The 20,428-nt window shown below is 35.5% G+C and overlaps 1 protein-coding gene across 6 annotated transcripts; it reads left to right on the top strand.

Annotated features, from left to right (window-relative positions):
* Positions 1-36: 36 nt before the first annotated feature.
* CEP44 (centrosomal protein 44) lies at positions 37-13,351 on the top strand. Of its 6 annotated transcripts, none has more exons than XM_083862168.1 (11): positions 37-169; positions 1,675-1,782; positions 2,399-2,546; positions 3,534-3,680; positions 4,547-4,654; positions 6,108-6,239; positions 6,614-6,823; positions 9,514-9,583; positions 11,522-11,649; positions 11,902-11,939; positions 12,735-13,351. In XM_083862168.1, the coding sequence occupies exons 2-11, from the start codon at positions 1,694-1,696 to the stop codon at positions 12,841-12,843; spliced, it is 1,179 nt and encodes a 392-aa protein (XP_083718294.1). In that variant the 5' UTR covers positions 37-169; positions 1,675-1,693; the 3' UTR covers positions 12,844-13,351. The 6 variants fall into 6 exon arrangements, 5 of the variants coding, with proteins under 5 accessions (XP_083718294.1, XP_083718293.1, XP_083718295.1 ...); XM_083862167.1 differs by having other exon boundaries at positions 99-169; positions 1,640-1,782; XM_083862169.1 differs by lacking the exon at positions 37-169 and having other exon boundaries at positions 637-1,782; positions 6,111-6,239.
* Positions 13,352-20,428: the final 7,077 nt, after the last annotated feature.

Genomic DNA, 20,428 nt, shown 5'->3' with positions numbered 1-20,428 from the left:
GAAGCGGAAGTGCCCGTCGGGCTCGGTGGCGGCAGATTCGGTCTGCGCCCGGCGCTGCCCGGGGAACGCGGTGCTCCCGCCGCCCTGCCCGGGGAACGCGGTGCTCCCGAGGGAACGCGGTGCTCCCGCCGCCCTGCCCAGGGATCACGGTGCTCCCGAGGGATCGCGGGTGAGTCAGCAGCGCTCCCGGGCCGGGCTCTGTCCCCGCCGCGCCCGCCGCCCCCCACACGGGGCTCTCCCTCTCCTCGGCGAGCCCTGCGGAGGGCCCGGCACTCGGCTGTGGTAGGGCCGAGGGAAGGCGAGTGGGGGCCGGTCCCGCTCTGGCGGGTTTGTCGCAGCACTCCGGTTCCAGGAGCTCAACCCGCCTTGCCGTGCCCTGCCTGGGACGCGCTTTCTCTCCGCTGCTGCCCGGGACAACCAGCCTGGGCCGCGCCGTCCTTCCTGCCGCTCACAGCTGTGCCGGGGCCTCCTACTTGTCAGTGAGAATTTTGCATCTCTGCGTAATGTTGGATTCCCCCAGCTCCCCGCCATGTGCAGCAGGAGAGTCTAGGTTCGCTTAGAATAAATCTAAAGTCTACTTGTTGAGCATTTCAAGGACAATGTTTACAGAGTTAGCGTCCTTGGTAACCTGCATGGGGTAGTAGTTATAGGTTTTGTTTTGGTATTTTTGTTTAGTTTTTACATTGATCCCTTGAATATCATCTGTAGTTTTAGGAGTCGTTCTTGGAGCCACTTACTCAAAGTTCTATGTTACCGTATCCTGAAACTTTGTTATACTCGATTCTACTCTTGCTAGCCAATGCTCTGTAACTTTTGTTAGCAGTTTCTACAGACAAAAGCTATGTACCGAATTTTTCTGGGCTCACCTTCCCAAGATTTGCTACCAACTTGACTGCTACTTTTATAATCTCTTAAACTACTTTGTAGTGACAGTAGTCACCGGTTTTTACACCTGGAGGCTGGTGTAAAAAGAAAGGATTGTTGATACTTTTGGGAAACAGCCTATATGAGTAGACAAAATCTTGTGAGAGTGTCTTCTGTGAGTATTTGTGTGCGGATCAGAGCTTCAGTTTTATGTCAGATTCTTTGAGATTTCTCTTAATAGCTGGTTAAATTCACAAAACCATAGAATGGATCACATTGTAACATAATGCAGGAAGAATAGCTGCCTTAATTTCCAAATAATTGGTTAAATTCTTCCAAGCATTTAACAGTAACTATTGTGTACTTATGTTTAATGCAACTATTAACCCAGGACCTAATGATTACATTAAACTTGATGATTAAGTAGGAAGAAAATCCTTTTGAGAAGGACAGAACACATAGGAGGAGCTGGATCCTGAGGACTGCTGATTGAATACCATAGAAGCACAACAAGAAAAACACCCAGAACAAACCCAGCCCACTGTAAATGTAGGATTTAACTGTCTCTTGGGACCATCACTTCATTTATAGGCTGTGTGACCATCCCTCTTCACTGCTTGGATTGGTAGGCTTCAAAATATTTGTTTTGTCTTGTAGCAAGAAAATAAATTTAGTGAAGATAGTGGCAGGTAATTATCTCCCAGGTTCTAGTGGAAAATTGAATTTAAGTGATGATTGCATTTTGTAATTTTTGTGTACATAATTTTTTGAACAGATGTAATTTTTTATGTTTATTTCATGATCTGGAAGAAGAATAACATTTGGAATAATGGCCACAGGAGACCTAAATGGAAGTTTAAGAAAAATAGAACAAGGACTTCGCTTGTTAAATTATCCAAGAGATGTGGATTATACAGTGTAAGTGGCAGCGTGAAAATTTATGCCAATAACATGATGACAGCAAGGTGTGTAGTAAACAAGATATGTATAAATATTAGCATTGCACCCAGTGATAAGTAAGCAGAATATAACTGTGGGGAGTTGGGCTGTGGTCTGTGTGAACTGGAATATACAAGTATGCAGTTTTGCTGTCTGAGCAATCCTTAGAGCAATCCTGAGCTGGATTACTGTCTTGCTTGTCTTCTGCTGTTCTTGTCTTTGTTTTGGTTAATCTCACCTCTCTGATTTCTTCTGAAGTGCTTGCAAAACTTCCTTCAGGAAATTTTATCCTGTGAAGATCAGAAACAAACAAACAAAAAAAAGTCTGACTGTTGAGCTGGAAATGCTGGTGGGCTTTAGACTTGACAATGTTTAAATTATATGAGGATCACAAAAAGACTTTTTTTGAGCATTTTACTGATAACAGCAAAGGTGACTGAATGAGAGATGCCTGAACAAAAAAAACTTTAAAATGAGAGATATTTCGATATAGCATGCTGCCTGTATTTATTCCTTTCAAGTTAAATGTTTGAATTCATATAATGAAAAGCTTTTGTTACCTTCTGCTGTGTGAAATACTTCTGTTTCTTCATAGGTTAGTAAAGGGTGATCCAGCTGCATTTTTACCTATCATCAGCTATTGTTTTACATCTTTCTCAACTGGCATAGCAGAGCTTTTGGTAAAGTGTGATGTAGAGCTGACAGCCAAGAGTGACTTGCGTTTTATCGAAGCTGTTTATAAGGTATCTCTTCATGTTCTTTGCAAATAAAACATGGGCTTGAGAGCAACTTCACAAAAATTAAACATTTACTATGAACTTTACTAGAAAGGGAAAATTTTTGGCCATGAACCTGGATTTTAGTTCTGTTAGGATTTAAGATGAGTAGTGGGTCACTGTGTGCAAGTTTTTAGATTTTAATGAAAATAAGGGTGGGTGGTGGTAGCCAAATCTCAATTTTGAGATGTTTGCAGAAACAGTAATATTGCCAGTTGTTAGTTTTGAAGAACACAGAAATGTTTATTGGGCAATAAGATTTATAGAAATGACCTTTGCAAAAATCTTAACCGCCAAAAAAATCGCAAGAAAGAAACTCAAAAATTTGTAATGTAAGCACAGTTAAGAAGTACAGCTATTTTGAAACACTATGCCATTTTAATACATAAAATTAAATAGTTAATCTTTTATAAATCGGAATTAAATTCTTAACTGATTGAAAATAACTTTGAACTCCCCTTAAAATATACAAAGGCACTTTTTTTATGAAGGGTGGATTGATGAATTAAGAAATAGTGGCTTATTCAGACTAGTTTTCCTTCTGGGAGACTGCTTTACAGGGTTCTGTGGAAGCCTTATGTAGCCCTCTGATGCATTTGCTGAGATTAATACAATTGTCCATTTATTTACTTTAAAAGCTCGGGTTAAGTTTTTTAGTATTCATTTCTATAGTCATTTATTTCTTGAATCTTGAGACTGTGAGTTAAAGTTTACAAGAGTGATGTGAATAAAACAGGAGGTACGTTTAAGGCCTTCCTTTCTGGAAGAGGAGGTGTGTTTAAAGCATAGTTAAAAGAAACAGGTGTGTGTGTGTATATATATATATATATCTATCTCAATAATCAAATGAGAAAAGGCTTAACTACTGAAGTGCAGAAAGAAAGAATTGTAGTAAAATAATAGGCATGTTGTGAGGTGATTTTGAAAGTGAAGTAAACTCCTATTTTGTTGCAGTTTCTTCGAGATCAATTTCAGTATAAACCAATTTTAACCAAAGAGCAGTTTCTTCAGTTTGGCTTTGCGGAAAGAAAAATGCAAATTGTTTGTGACATTATCAACTGTGTGGTGAAGAAACATAAGGAGTTGAGTAACTCTAGTAAGGTACTGATCAAATGATTACCTTTATTTTAAGTTTCTTTTGACATATTTGGTGCTGCAGATGAACTGGTCTTCAGCTTCTATTTGAAGTTGCAGCATTGCTCATGGACCAAATAATGGAAAGTTAATATGAAGTTCCATTGTAAGATGCTGCAATGCTTTCTTTCAAGACATGAAGCTGCCAATGTTTTGTAGTATAAAAAAAATTAGAATGAAGATAAATGTAATTGCTGTCTTTACAGTAAATGATATATTTTCTTTTACATTTCTTGATACAGTGAACATGTGAATCAATACTTTTCAGATAGATTTAAAGGTGAACAAAATCATCTCATATGTTGAATTTCTGTAACCATTTAGACATGACACTTGTATTTGTTTCTGAAATTGATTACTTTCATCAACACTACTTGTAATGGCATTATTTTTTTATCAGTGTGTGTTTTGTATCAGTCTCTGCTTTAATGAAAGGAATTTCCAGTCTATATTTTACAGGATTTTGTTTCCTTTGAGTTTTTGCAAGTCTTCAGGACTTCTGTATACTTGTCAGTTTTGAAGACATAACTACTTTTTTTTTTTTGTATTTGCTTTACTTTCAACTCTGGTGCAAGTTGTCTTTTTTATTTATAACCAGCTTAGATGCCACCTAGCATAGGCATTAATGAGTGTAAAAGTATGGCATTCACTTCTGGTCTGTGTTCTCTAGAAATCTGGGTCATGTTTAATTTTTTAAAGACATTATTGTACTACAGAGGTTTAAAATGTGTTTGTGTGCCATGAAATATTCCTGACTGACAGTGATGGTGTTAGAAATGGGGTGTGGAATCCTGAAAACTTTCCTGTGTTATTTTCTTCTGTTCACTTTATAGGTTAAATCCCAAACGAGGAAAAAAATCAGACCTGTTAAATTTGAAGTGTGGTCAAATTGTGGTAAAGGTCTTGCTGATCCTAGTGGCAGTGTTCTGAATTCCAAACAGGTATGAAAATAATTTTTATGTTTTATGTTTAAAGGTTAATCTCATTTGTAGCAAGTCAGGCTCTTGCTGAATTTTTTGCTTTCATTTAGGTTTTAATACTTAATCAAAGCTGATGCTTTGATTTTTGAGGTGTGCTGATGCTTGCTTGTTTTGAGGTGTGCTGATGCTTGCTTGTTTGTTTTTCCCCAAAGTGTGGTTGGCTGAAATAACAGCTGAAATGCAGAGGATATTGGCTCTCTCTTTTACTGAGTAGTTGATCTCAAAGTCTTGATGAAAATGACGTAGTCCTGTTGTTTGTGGTATATTTGAATTATATCAAGTGTGAGGGAGAGCAGTGGGAAAAGATACAGTGGGCCAAAGGAGCTTTATCATGTTTGAAGAGTGAAGTGTGCACAGCTTTCAAAACACTGTTTGGTCTTTTGTCTGAATCTATTCAGCAAGTTTTCATAATGTAGTATTCCTCTTGGCTTGGGTTTTACAAAAGTAAAATGCTTATGCAATAAGTAAAAATGATTCTACATTATGCCACTCTTAACATGTGAAGGAGGCAACTTTCCTAATATTTTATGCTAAAAGGGTGGAAAATAAAATTGTAGAAAATTTTAAGGACTATGACTGCCTGTTATTGGTTGGTGATTTCTTATAAGGAAAATATTGCTTTTATCGAGAAAAACTTCCCAAAGAAAGTATTTGGAATGGCTTCTCTGTCTCTTGTTTAATTTTAGCACTGTATGGGGATAGATACATGTGTTTTAAGAATTCCCAGGTAGAGTTTCAGCTTAACTAAAACATCTGTTCATGTTAAGATGCTGCAAAGGACTAGTAATTGTGCATTCTTAATCATTAAGTATTTTATTTTGTTTTGTGATAATATCATAGGATTTAATCCACCTAGAAAGAGCTGCAAAATTTCTCTTTGTTTTCTCTAAGAGAAGCCTTCAAAGGAAACTAATGTGTAGCTCATGGGGCTATTTTGCTGACAGTTGTCAAGGAAAAGGGAAGAATTCTAGTCTTCCTAGTTAAACCTTTTATGTTCTTAGTGTTTTTGTCATGGTTGTGATTTTTGGTCATTACATATGGATGTATGCAATAACATATTTTCCAGTCCACACTTAGAAATGTAACAACCTATACACTAAGGGAAGACATTCATGTCTTCATTACTATTTATGGAAAGGAAACAAGGTACACAGTATATATGGTAAAGTGTGTGCATATTTCTTTTACAGTTCCTTCAAGTCTGATGATTTTTTAACAATTAAACTGCCTGCTATTCCTTTCTTTTGTATTTTGTAACCTGTTGGGATAAGATAGTTAGATTTAAATAAATATTGAAATAATAGGTCTTATGTGTTATTACTTGGCAAATGAATTGAAATATTATTGTAAGGAATAACACCAGCAGTTTGTTGGGTTTATTTGTTTGTTTGTTTGTTTTTTACATACTCAAAAGAAGCCTCTAGTGGAACGGCACTCAGGAAATGAAGTCAGTGGTGATCTTTGTCCACTGCCCCCTCCAGCACAGGGAGGGAATGAGGAACAATTGTGCCTAGATCATGATATTGTGGAAGTTAAATGTGAACAAGTAAGAGTTTCTATTTTAAGATGCTGTCTTTTTTTTTTTTTTTTACAAAATATTTCTAAAGGGATAAAGGTTTTTACATTATAGTTGTGCTTCAGGAGCATGCAAATGATATTTAATAAATGTATTGAAAAAATTGGAAAAAGGAAAAGTCAGTTAAATTGTACTGTCTCTTTCAAGGCAGAATTCTGTCAACTGCTTCTTTTAAAAGCTGAATTCCCTGAGTAGGCATATTTTGGTAATTCTGGAAGAAAAATAATTTTCAAATGTAGCAGGATGTAGCTACTGAACTTGAAGATTGCACTTAATTTGTTTGATTAAATAATGAATTGGTTTTGTTTTGAAATTAGAGGATGTGTTCTTATCTATATTTTCAGGTCACAGAAGAAAATTCACAAATTGAGTTTTTAAAGAATCAGCTTGCAGATTTCCAGGAAAAGCTGCATAAGCTAGATTGGATGGAAGATAAGCTACAAGTTTTAGAAGAGAAACTTCAAGGAAAGGTGATCATAGATGAGAAGGACTGGAATAACTTACTGAATCGAGTTTTGCTTCTCGAAACAGAACTGCTGTTACAATCCAAAAAGGTGTGTTAGCTTCTCTTAATTCTATAACAAAAACTGCCCAAACACAATGTTGTTGGTCTGTTTCTGCCCTCCCTGCCTCCTGAAGTGTTCTTTTTCACTGGCTTAAAGGCACAATCTGAATGCAAGTGCTGTTTATGAAGTTGATGGTATTTTTTTCTTAACTGTTTAATTCTATTCTCTGATGCTCTATGAAGCAAAGCTCTCCATCTGTTCTCATTAGTAATGATTCAGTGTCATTTTATTTACTATTGGTTATGGAAGGAAGTTTTTAAACATGGAGTCTTCATTCTCTGCTACTGATAGTGACAAAAATGGATGGCATGCACAGTGGAAAATACAGGGTTAATCAAAAAGTTAATTCTGACTTTAGTCCTATGTTTAATTTATGGATCCTTGAAATTTCTAGCCTAATCAATGGGGTTTTTTCTCTTAGTCCCAATCTCTTCCTCCACTTCCTATTTCTTGTCAGTGATGTTCATTGCATTTTTGAATGTGTGAAAGCAGTACAGTTGTGATGTGGCTACATTTGGCATAGCAAATAAAGCCTCTTGTTACATTAAGACTCTGGGTTACTTTTCATGCTACTGAAAGGTCTTTGTGTGCACATTATGAAATTTGATATATGTACACATGTAAATATTTTGAGTTGCAGTGAACCATAGCATCACTTTGAAATTAATTGTGTGATCCAAAATTTTTTTCCCTCCTCCACTTGTGTATCCTTCAAATACTGTCAGGGGCTTTCCAGAAGTTGAAAACCCTTGTGGAAAATACAGATGTTGCATTTTTCTTTGCCGTTGTAAAACTGTTGAATTTATTCATAACCAGGAGATCTATGCAGGTTGCTGACCCCTCAAATTTGAAAATGTTGCTAATACTTGTATACAAGATGTGTTTTACCATGTGCCTTGGAAATGTGGTGATTATGCAAAGTTTTGAAATGGACAGGTGTTCAGGCTGATCACCAGGTTATTTCTAAAGGCTGATGCTCAATTAGTAAGGATGGATATTCTCAAACACTTAAAAAAAAAGTTTTAGGTCAGTAGTAGCTCAAGTGATTTACCATCTGAAATCAGATTCTTATGGATCAGTAGGTGTATGTCCAGTTAATACCACCAACAATAATGTGTTTTTTTTTTTTCTGGCAGCAGTCTCAAGAGGCTTTCAGGTGAACAGCCATAGACAGTTTTTCTCCTGTTTCAAATGTATTCTTTTCAAGAAATTACTGTAGCACATGGGAGAGCTCATGTTTCAGACTAGACTTGTTCTTTTGTTTTTTGTAAATTTGGTTTATTGCTGCTTCAGTAATGTGTTTATTGCAGTTGTTCATATGGTTGGAGTAGCATTTGGAAAATACTCTTATAAATATCGCTCAAGGATTTCCAGTGAGATAATTATATTTCTGTACTGCGTACACTGAAAGAATTCACCTGCAGAAACAAGTTCAGTTATAGTTTCTGTGTGGGGTTATATATACAAATATATATGTATATATACATAGTCTTCAAAGCGAAATGTTTTGCAATAGATATTTGAAAACTGTTAAGAAATAATCCTTTGGGACACAGAATTGCTGATTTTTTGCTTAAGAAAATTGCATCCAAGTTGTGCTTCACACATACAGAAACAATTCAGAATTACTCCTCTCTTACTCTTGCACTTTTCAGAGACTTTTTGGCGTCTAGCCAATAGAGCAGGAACACTCCAAGATCTGTTTTTTGCTGTTGCCAAAGTAGCAGCAGCTGTGCCTTTAGCTCTGGGAAAGTCTGAAAGCTACCAAGTCCATATCAATGAAAGGAATTGAACAGACATAGTCTGTGCAGATTCTATTTTTGTATTTTTTTTAAGAGATAGACATAATTACATTTTTTTCCAGCCCTTTCCCATACAATACCTACTATTTCTCCTTCATTCATTTATTTGGGTGTAGTATTTCCATTAGCTGGTGTAGCTACTCCAGTATATAAAGTGACATATTTTAAAGGCTGAGATGTTAAATCATAATAATAACTCCTTGGTAAAAAAGTCTAGGTGAGTGTTGCATTTTTTTACCTTGAAATTAGAAAGTTGAACTCAAAAATACTATTGTTTTCTTGCTTATGAGCAACCTTTTTAAAGTTAGATTGAGTTAAACTGAGAACGTTTCTTAAAAGACCTCTCTCTCATTTAGGAGCCTGGGAAACTAGCTTAAAATAGCCTTCTGAATTCTAAGGCTTTATGTGGAATGAAGTTCAGTTAGTCTACAGGCCATTTTTTTAGGACTGAGGCTGTATTTTCGAGTATCAACCAGCGGTAGAAGGCGGCACACTTACTTTAAGCTAATGGCAACCAAAGTTGAGATGAAATTATTAGTACAGGCTAAGAGCATTCTGATTTTCCATTCTACTCAGAACTAAGTTATATGCACTGTATTTTGGCTGGTTTTGACCTCTTTATGAACAGCAATATTGATATTTAAAAAAAGACCCATTAAATAGACTTGGTTTTTAATGAAATGCCTTTATGGAAATGTTGAATTTTTTTAGTCCTGTGAAGATTTTTGTGCAGTGCCAACATATCTGGATGGTAGAGCAAGCAAATACTTACATACCCAGTACTTAAATATTTTAAAATATTTTAAATATTTTTGTTCAGTCAGAAGATGATTTAAACAGGGTGTAGGGCTAAAATGCACTAAACTTGTATTTCAGAGAGACTTACTTAAAGAGTTCAGCAGTACAAATCGAGAAAGTGCTTCTAGTAGCATTCCAGTTTCTCTTGGTAAGTATTAATGGTTTTCCTTTTAATTAACATAAATATGCTAAACACTTCTTGCTGAGCTTGACTAAAGTAGTTTAAGTAGGTAACTGCAATTTAGCCACCTCTGAATTTAAAACCATCCTGCAGATTAGAAGTTAACCTCCTCATCATTTTATGTTTCTAACTTTTTCTTTAGATGATTTAGTTGCTATAGCATAGTAAGTAATAGTGACAAATAGCTACTAAAAATACCAAACATGCAAATTTAATTACGGTTCTATTACTGAAGCTATGAAAAATGATACTGTCATCTGGACTTTAAAGCAGTTAACGTCATGATTTAAAAATGCACTGTTCTTAAGCACAAATGGAGTTATTTTTGCTGTCACTAATATCTTTTAAGTTGCTGTTTTCTTCTTTTTAATGGGTCTCAGACAAATCATGATTCATAATCTTTGTTGGTTTTCAACTCACTACTAAATGTTTTCTATATTTCATCTCTGAAACAGTTAGCAGCTGTCCAGCTGGCATTTTTGATAAACTTTCTTGTTTTGAAGGGAAAGACAAAATCTTTTTCTTCCATTTCCAACTTCCGTTTAATTTTGATAATGTACAAGAAGTAAATGAAGCAGACTTGAGTGGGAAAGAAGTTAAAAGCACTGGCCAGGCCATGAGTAATTCTTCTGTCTTCCTCAATGGTAGCTCTTTAGCCCTTAGCTCTGTTAGCTTCCTGAGCTCCCTCTGTTCTCTCCCTTGATTTGGCCTGTTTCCCTTGTGGCAGCTGTTATTCCTACCACCAGTGCTAAGGAGGATATTCTATTTTCCATTCTCACATATTAGGCTTTTTTGTCCAGTGTTGGGCTCTTGAATTGTAATTAAAACGGAGTCTCAGTAATCCAGTTTCCATGGAAATTAGAAAGGCAGTTCTTGGTTATGTCAAAGCTTGTTTTTGTCTTGGAGTCTCAGAAACGGGACCTTCATTTTACAGGACACAGAAAACTTGCAACATATTTATTCCCTTTGATAAATTTAGTGGTGTGTTACTGTCAGTTGAGGACTTTGTAGTAAGTAAACAGGCAGTTGGTTTTCAAAAGAGAATTTTCATATTTTCAGACTCCTCAAATTCTTCTGCGTTTGTTATTCCTGCTTTTCTAAAATCAAGGAAGGTTTCAGCCTAAAAGATATGGGGACAGTCTTAACTCTTTTATCTGATATATAGTACTGGGAATCCTTTCAGGCTCTTTTTGGTTGTTGCACTCTTCAGAAATCACTGCTGTATCAAATAAACAATTTTTAATTTTAGATATTTAAAAACAGTTTAATATGAATTTTTGATACAAAATGTAGCCAAGTATGTTCCAAAGGTATGATATATAGATGGTGATATTACTAAAGAATGGGTATGGGAACATGTTTTTTTTCAAGATACCAAGTTCTCTTCCCTGACAATAGAAATCTAAATTGCAAAGAATATCATAGCCTTCCAAATAATAATAATAATAATAAAACAACCCAAAAAACAAGAAACAAACAAACAAACAAAAAAAAATCTGCTACTTATAAGACAGGTTACTTAGCACAAATTAAAGACATGTTTGAACAGATAGTTTACAATAAAAATAATGTAAACTATATGAAGTTACTGTTAAATGTCTGGCACTGTAGTCAGATGCTCAGACTGAAGCTTTGGTTTCAGTCTAACCAGGAGAAAATAATCTTCTTAGTAATCTTTGGAATTTACTTTTTGTATATTATATATAGTATACACAGTGTAATATTACTCACATTTTAAAAAATGAGAAACCTATTTTGGACTCTCATAGTAGCTTTTTCTTTTCCCTCTCTAAACAATGCATTCTCTTCTGTTATTACCTACTGTAAATCAAGTTATTTGATAGCTGACCTTGCAAAAGAGAGCAAAAAGGCAAAGGTGACATAAAACTGAGCATTTCTCTGTAGATCCAGAGAGGAATGAGGAGATGCCAGAGAGGCATCTTCAGTCGTCTGGATGCAGTTCACTGTTACCCACAGCCCAGTCTCCCAAAGACCTGCCCATTCATTCTCATGATCTGACAGACATTTCAAAGGTAAGTAAAACTGGTCAAAGCTCAGTTGATTTCCTTTGAGGTCAAGAGAAGAAGTAAGCATTGGTTTTAGTTGTATATACTGATAGAAAAACAGTGAAACAATGCAAAACTACGTCTAGGTCTGTCTCATAAAAATACTTTTCGTATGTAAACAGTGCTTAAAGTCATATTTTCTCTGAATTTAAGTTGAAAGTCCATCTGAAAAATGTCAGCTTTGAAGAATTCACTAACTTTGTTGCTTTTAAATTGTAGGAGACAATAAGGCAAAGAATGGAAAAGATAAGTAAAATGTAAGTAATAGGAAAGGGCAGCAGGAATTTATTTCCCAGGTGGGAGTTGTACTGGACTAAGGCACACAGAGAATGTACATATGTGTTCCAAACCTCAAAAGTCTCCACATCAGGTGTGGCATTTCCTTATGGCTCTACTGCATAGTAAATTCACTTACAGTTTTGTATTTGTGGGATGAGTCATTGTTTTGGTTTCTAAAAAGCAATAGAAAGCACTCTTAATGGTATTAACTAGAAATTAAAGAATGTTTAGAATTTGCTTGATAAGAAATAGGAATATTATTTATTTCCTGATTGAAATTCCCTGGTACTTGCAACTTTTCTTCCTGAAAAATACCTATGTTACTTTAACTGTTTTTTATTGGTTAAGGAAAATTAAAACCATTTTCAGCCTAAGAATTATAATAATTGTATTAAGATGTATTTGATATTCATTCTGAGATCTATAATAATTTTTTGTTATATTTTTATTATACTTGAAGAGAAATGTGTTGCTCTACAATGTTTCTCTAGCAAGAGATTTCTATTCTCATTAGTGCATGGCCTATAAAAAGCTCTAGCCTTTTCAGTGATTTTTTTTTTTTGTGTGGGTTACTTCTTTCTTTGTGTACTTAAGGTTTATTGATATATGGTTGGCATTTAAAATAGAAACAAATAGGAGAGGAAAAGGGAGGGATGGGAGAAAACTTATGAGGTCATGGTGCTTGTTAGTATTTTGGATAATTAGGAAGTTAAACGCAAGCCAGTTATTTTGTACCTTATTTTATTAAATGTATAAACAAAATTTATTTTCAGAATTGAAGAAACCTTCAACTTGTTCAAAACACCAAGCCAGCCTCTGGGAATACCTGAAAGCACAGGTCTTCAGACCTGGTCTCTGCAGACTTATGGACACCAAAAATAATATGTATGTTTGTACAGCATTAAATTCTTAATTTATCGAATTTGTAGCAATCACCAGAGCTTTTATTGCTTTGAATAAATATTTTGCTCATGCATTTGTGTATTGATTTCCCTCCCCACCACAATTTTTGGTTTTAAAGACTGTTCAAATAGCTTCTTCCTCCCTCCTTGCACTTTTGTAAATTGAAGTCATTACAGCAGTGTATTCTTGTGTTGACATTTGTTAGCAGTGTGCTAAGTAATATGTTTTTTAAAGTGTGGGCTTGAGGACTGTGGTTTACATCCTGTTGGAAACATTCCAGCTGGAACTCGAGTATTACACCCAAGAGGCATTCTTACATACCATCTTACCATCTGTACTGTTGAATACTTCTTAATAAAAAACTTACATACACTCTTTCAAATATGTGCCTTTTTTGCTGTTTTTTTTTTTTTATTATTTTTAAATATAAGTTTTCATGCTGAGCGGGAGAGCACCAACACTTTATGGCTTCCATTAACACTGACAAAGTGAGGGTCAGTTTGATCCTAAACACTAAAATGTGCAAGTAAGTTCACAGACTTTGACTGCAAGAGATGTGTTGAGTGTTTTAGTGCTCTTACCCAACACGTTTTAAGACCAGCAGCACAGATGGAGACCAGTCAGTATACAAAGAAACACAACGTTTTCATTATTTGAAGCCATATTAAGATTTCTGTTTAGAAGTAGATGTAAGACTTCCATAAACAAATGATCAAACCAAAGCTGTGTGAGGCTTGATTAGATTTATTTATTTGTTTATTACTCTTTGTAAATTGGTAGCCTGTCATATCAAGGTTCCTTTGTGTTTTAATACTTCACTTTAAAAGATTTCTGGAGTTTAATATTACAAACCAGTCAGAATCTCAGAGTTTGCAGATGAAGGCAAAAGCACCTGTTTGACATTCTGTAAAAAGTGATTTCTATGTTTTAACAATAATTTTGATTTTTTCCTATAACCGTATGGAATATAAAAGGACTATTTTACTCAGAAACAGAAGAGCTAATGGTGATCTGTTGTGTTATATAAACTAGTTCGGGGTTTTTTTGACTTACTTTTTCAGTTGTTTAAAAATAAAAGAACCTAAAAAGATTGGAAAATTACATAGTAGGAGTGTGTTTTGCCCCTTAATTGAAAATAGGCCTTGCAAATCTGTTCACTATTCTAACAATGAAATGAGATGAGGTTTTCTTCTAAATGTTAGAGAAAGTAGTCTTAAAATAGGACTACAGCACCATCTTGTGGAGGTCTTTATAAAGTCATCAAAGAAGTAAAAATAAGTATTTCTGTCTGCTTTAAGTTGCTATGGTCAAGTATTTTGAATTCTCTCTCTCTTATTTTTCTTCTTTGCCTTGGAGTCAAAGAGGCTTTTATGTTCAGTAAGATACTCTCTGTGATATTTGATAATGTTTGTGGCAGGAATGAGAGGAATTACTATTGTTTGTTGATGTCATGGCAAAAATGAGAAGTGTTAGTCAATATACTTGATACAAGTTACAGAGACTTATCTTTGAATGCATCTGGGGAATGCAGCGAGTGCCAGAAAAAGCTTTTTCTCTGTGTGTGCAATTCAATATCATCTCTATTTAGTGCTATAAAATTGAAAATCTCAAGTTGTTCAACTATTTCCTTCTTCCAGCAGCTTATATAGTAATGAAAAACTGAAATCAAGGATACGGACAAACTGAAGTTTGAGAAATGCATTAGTGTCTTGTAAAGGGTAATTTTACTGGAGAAACAGGAAAGTAAGCTGATCAAAATATAGTAGAAGCTACTAATTGTGGAATTTACTTAGTTACTTTGTATTGTGGATGTTTTAAATTCTTTACTGATCAATAGTGAACGGCTTGAAACAGCTTTTTTCTTTTAGCTGCTTGTTTTGACATTGGAAGTTAGGCATAATTTCAAACAGTTGCAATTGTAATATATTCTACCTTAAAATTATTTATTTTGCTAATTATTTGCAATTATCTTTTCAAACACTTTATGCCACATATAGTTTCTGTTGAGCTTTTTTTTTTTTTTTATGACCTTTTTTAACTCTGCATGGTGAAAATATCTTAATTAACTTATAATCCTCCAAGAGCAAATTATGCTTCCTCAGGAAAAGTATTATATCTGCAAAAATAGTTTAATGATAGTATTTTGCTTCTGTGGTCTGTAGGCAGATTTCTGTGTGATAGAGATCTGTGTTGTGGTCTTTGTAGGATACTGGGGATGATTCACTCTGTACCTATGCCAGATCAGCAGTCAATACAGGGATAGTGGTTAAAACCCTTTTGAGTGGCCCAAATGGGTAAAAGAAGTTGTACTAAAACTATGATATTCCTTCCTACCCTATGGCTTATTTAATGAGGAGTAGTAAAGTTAGTATCTCTATCTAAGCAATGTGACCTTATCTGAGACAAAATGCTGTATCAGTCATTGCCAAACTCATTTTCTTTAGACAATCTAGAGCAGATGCTTGATTTGGCAGTCGTGAGGCTTTTTACCCTATAGGAGCAAACTGCTCTAGTTGCAGGATCACAACAAGTAGCAGTAGTGATGAGCACTGATGCTCTAATACAGCATTTTGTGTTAGTTTTCCTCTTCCCCTTTCCTGTTGCAGTTATTGTAAAGAAAACTTTTGCTATAAAGCAAAATCACTTGATGATAGACTCAAAATCAACAGAAATATCATTTTTCCAGTGTTTGGTTTATAATGATAAATTTTTAGCGTAAGCAATGTCAAAGAATATTATGCCTTGGGGTATTTTATTTTAATCAAAGGTGCAATTCTATTTCTAAAACAGACTGCAAGGTCTTCATAAACTTTCACACTTGCGTGTCTGTTCTCTTACCTGGTGTTGCTGCGTTGCATTGAGTGCATGTTGAAATATGAACTGGGATTAAGAGTTAGAGAGCCTTGAATACTTTCCATGAATGCTGAGAATAGTTTCACAAAGCTGAAGTTTTTGGCAGCTTAAGGGATTTCCTCCCAGCACTGATCATTCCCATCTGTCTATGTTATCTAGCTGTGTTTTTTAACTGATGTGACTTAAATATACTCTTCTGAAAATAAATAGCGAGGGGTATTGGTTGTATTTTTTTGGGTGATCTTATTTTTTTTTATTTATTTTTTCTCATTCACATCAGCTCTGTGATCAGCTTATGACATTGCATGCAAATGTTTGTGCCTGAACTTTCAGCTGGAACAGCCTGCTATGGTGTCAGCAAGTAACTGTGCAACAGGAGAGAGAATGGCTCAAGTTGGTGTTTTGCTGATGAAAGTCTTTCTCTGAGTTTGCAGAGGGCTAGAAGTGAAGAGGTTCCTGTACAAAGTCCCAATGTACATATTCATGAAAACATATTTAAATCTGAATTGTTTGAATGAAAGGGCAAACGTGTGTCTGAGAAAAACATGGAAAACAGGATTAAAACAAATCTAAATCTACAATTTGGAATTGGGTCAGTTTTCAGGAGTTGAAATAGCTCTGTTTATTACATGTACTTTTTTTATTATTTTTTTTTTTCCCTTGGCCAGTTTTTTTGGATTTAGAGTATATTTTTCATATGTTCAAAAATACCTAAAAAACACAACCTGTTCTTTGCTGTGTAAAATGACCATAAAATATACAGGCAAATGCAAACCCAATCCTTGGGGAATATTCGTTGTAATCTTTTGTATTGTGGAATAAATATGTATGAATCTGTAACACATTTAAAATACTTCAGATAGGCAATCACTTTATTATAAAAATATGAAACATATTCTCCTTACAACCTTAATTTAGCTGTAGTGATAAACTAGGCAATATAGTTCATGGACTTTAACGCATTTCATTGCTACCAATACAAGCAAGTTTCAATATGCGAGGAGATTCTTCAGTTATTTTTAGCAGCGTGTGTTCATTTGCTCCATAGGTGATCAAGTAGAATGCACTGTGCCTTTCCTATCATACTGACCGATGGTCTGGCATTGCATAGTCTTTGTCCCTGTATTGTTGCATAAGACACTGATAGTAATTTCTTTGTCTGCTTGCTCCAGCTGCAAAATTAGGAGATTCCCCTTGTTTTTCTCTTGAGTATGATGTGGTTTGGTTCCTTGTTTATGCCCGCTTTAAGAATTACTTAGGTAAAAAACTAATGGAAAAAAATGTAGTCCATTTTTTTTCTTGTAATTGAAACCATCCCATTGGAACCTATTGAAGGAACTAAGGATAAGTTCATGAACTTACTTGAGCTTATGTATTAGTGGTAACTTGGGTCCAGCTTCTTGTAGTTATAAAAGTGGTTGACAGCTGTGATAATTTCAGTTAAAGTAGTTGTGCTTTTGTGTGAACTACAGAAAAATAGGTGCTGATATGGTGGAAGATTACTAGCCTGAATACTTTATCAAGTTCCATTTTAAGCTGAGACAACAATTTAAAATCAGTGACTTGAATTTTCTGTAGGTTTTTTTCTTGTATCGCTGTTGGAACATTTCTGTACTTATTATATATGGCCTTTTTCATGAAGATATACCAGCAAACAATATATTGCTCTAAGCATTTTGTGATTGAAAGTCATACTCAAAACATAAATTTTTTTGTTTGAAACTGACTTGGACTTGCATAATACTGTGTTCATGCACTGATCATAAATGGTCTTGAATATGAAATATACAGAGGGAAGGGATACAATAGTTACATTACTTTAGCTTGGAAAGAACAAAAGACAATTTTTCTAGAGATTGAGAAGGCACTGCGATTAATGTTATTTCATTGTTGTTTTAAAGGCTTCAGCTGTGAGTGAAAGTATTTTTATTACATGAATGTCTTTGATAAGTGTTTGGATTTTAAATGAGTTTTCTGATTGTTTTGCCCTTATTTTAAAAATTGATATAAATATGTGCTAATACTGATCTAGTAGTACAAGCAGCAGCAATGAACTGTAGGTGTTCTGGTAAGGTTTGTGAGCTTTGCTGTACAGGTACAGTTTCACCTTAGCAATAAATAAAAAACAAGTTGTCTGTGAATCCCCTCTTGGTTAAGGAGAGAAATTGTCTTGAGTAGAGAGTAAACTGAAGTCCTCGTAGAGGTGAGGCCTTGAAATATCAAAACCCAGAATATGGAGGACTGTCCTAGTTATTAAAGTAAGGTCCACAGGAAATTCCTCTGGAGGAGATAAAAATGGAACTACAAGGTAAGCAGGAAAAAGCTCCAGATGATCCAGAAGTGGGTATCAGCAGGACGTACTTTATTTAAGTACTGCTTTAAAAGTTATCTTCAGAGTGTAATGTGTCTGACAATCAAGCACCACAAAATACCAAGGGGGTTCATTTAATTAAAAGTAAACTCATGTTGAGAACCATTTGAAATTAAACCAGCTCAAATGAGTAGGAAAAACACAGTGTAGTATGGTGGTCATATGGATGAGACAGGGTTAGGTATTGTACCCGTATGAACCGACCAAGCAACCTTGTGACCAGTGGCTTCACACCTAACACACAAATGCTTGGATCAAAATTGTTTCAACCTCCTCTGGGCAATTGAGTTGTTATCTGAACTCTTCATGCCCTGCAGTGGGCACCAATGAAGGCTGTCCTGGTTTAGGAATGGTATTCCCAATTCAGTGCCCCCACTGAGACTCTCCAAAACCACTTGCTGCTTGCTCTCCCCTTTTTGCCCTCCCCTTTCCTGGTGGGTGGGATGAAGTTGAGAATTGGAAGCAAAAAAGGCAAAGATCATGGATTGAGACAAGAACAATTTACTAGAAACAATGATGCAATAAGAAAATCAGTAATAGCAACAGGATTAATAACCAAAGGGTTCAAAAGAGAGTGATTCCATGTAAAATGCTTACTGACCCCAGAACAAGCTGCTTCTCCCTGACAAGTGTCCCTTTTCCCTGCCCTCAGCAATGAGATGAGGTGATATAGAATAACCTCCATGTCCTAATCACACCCTCTCCCTGCTACTGCAAAAAATTATCCCTGTCCTGGCTGGAACCAGGATAGACAGCAATATTGCTTCAGCAAATGGGTTCATAAACCTTTAATTAATAAAAGGAGATGGAACGTGACAGTATCTTTAATCTTGTACAAATCACAGAACTGTAAAGAGGTGAAAACTTAATTTAATAGGTTATCTAAAACTGCACAGGTGTCAGAGGGAGTTTTTGAGCTTTAGGTGATAGACCTTCCAGACCTGTGCTGACTGACCTCCGTTTAGCACATAGATAACTTTAAAATGTCCGCCTAAGTTAAGCTGTCTTGATTACTCATTTAGCTCCTCATTTACAGTGTCTTGCATTTTTATCACCATTTGAGTCCCATCAGGCATGTTAACAGTATTTATTTCTGTTATGTTTACATATTTAATGTTTGGGAGGGAGGGGAATGAAGGATGATTGGTGGGGTTTTTCCTGTCTATTTGAGTGAGGTTTAATGTGAACACTTAACCCAGAGCTGTACTCAGAAGCATAAGGTAGCTCAGGTAATCACTCTAAGCTCATGTAAATAAAATTGTTAACTGTAGCCAGTACGCGCATTCCTAAGTTATCAGTAACTTGAGGAGCTCAGGTCCTGGCTTGTTGCTGGGGCTAATGTTGAGGTCAGCACAGGCTACAGGACCCAGGAAGTTTGTGAGTCAGAACACGCCAATCTCGGTTGGGTAACTGAACTCTTGCTGATAACCGCGCTCGTTTGGTGACTCCAGTCTTAACATCCTGGACAGCACCACATCCATCACTAACTGAATGTGGATCTGAAGTTAGATGGTGTTCGTGTTATGCAGCTGAATTATCTCATACATCCCACCAAGATTGTTGTATGTGTATTTTTGTGTCTAACTATGGGAGCTGAAGGGATGAATATGTTTGTAAATATCAATAAAACATTCAAACCATAATACTGTTTTTTAACAGAAATGGTAATATCAAGTAAGGATAACTTGAACTCAAGATTTCTATTTTTAAATGGGTTCAATGCTTTCCTGTTAAAAATTGGAGTAGTATTTGGAATTATTTAAGAAGTGATATCCTGTTTTCATGTAAAATAAGCCTGTAATTCAGGCAGAAATTATCACAGAATATACTGGGTTGGAAAGAACCCACTAAGATCATGATCCTGGCCCTTCAAAGGACCATTCCCGGGAGTCAAATGTTTTTAAATCTGAACTTTAAGTCAGACAATTTGGTAAAGGGTCTTTCTTTTTTCTTGCCCCAGTGCTAGTCACTGTACAAAATTAAAAGTTGACTCTTACCAAAGAGAACCTAAATAAAGCATATGAAGTAGGATACATATTTTCTATTTTGGTGTATTTTACTGGAAAATGTAGACAGACTTGTCTACTATAATATAAACAATTTAGTCTTTAAGCTATATTTTTTTCATAGGAGATTGACATTTGCTGCTTTTTCCAGATAACAGTAGCCAATGTTGTCTTATCAGGAAATGGATTAGCTGCAGTTCTGTAAGTCATGGAAAAGATAACAACTTTGAATAATGGAGCAATGGTGCAACAAGGTCCTTGTGTTTGAGAAAAGATTAAATGCTAAACTTCCCTATAAGCAAACAATCAGCCTTTTTTTCCCCTCATAAAATTT

Source organism: Zosterops lateralis, assembly GCF_965231275.1.
Source record: "Zosterops lateralis genome assembly, chromosome: 5".
In the NCBI taxonomy this organism is placed as follows: Eukaryota; Metazoa; Chordata; class Aves; order Passeriformes; family Zosteropidae; genus Zosterops; species Zosterops lateralis.
Note: the sequence above shows the minus strand (reverse complement) of the source record. Positions and strands in the feature narration are given on the sequence as shown.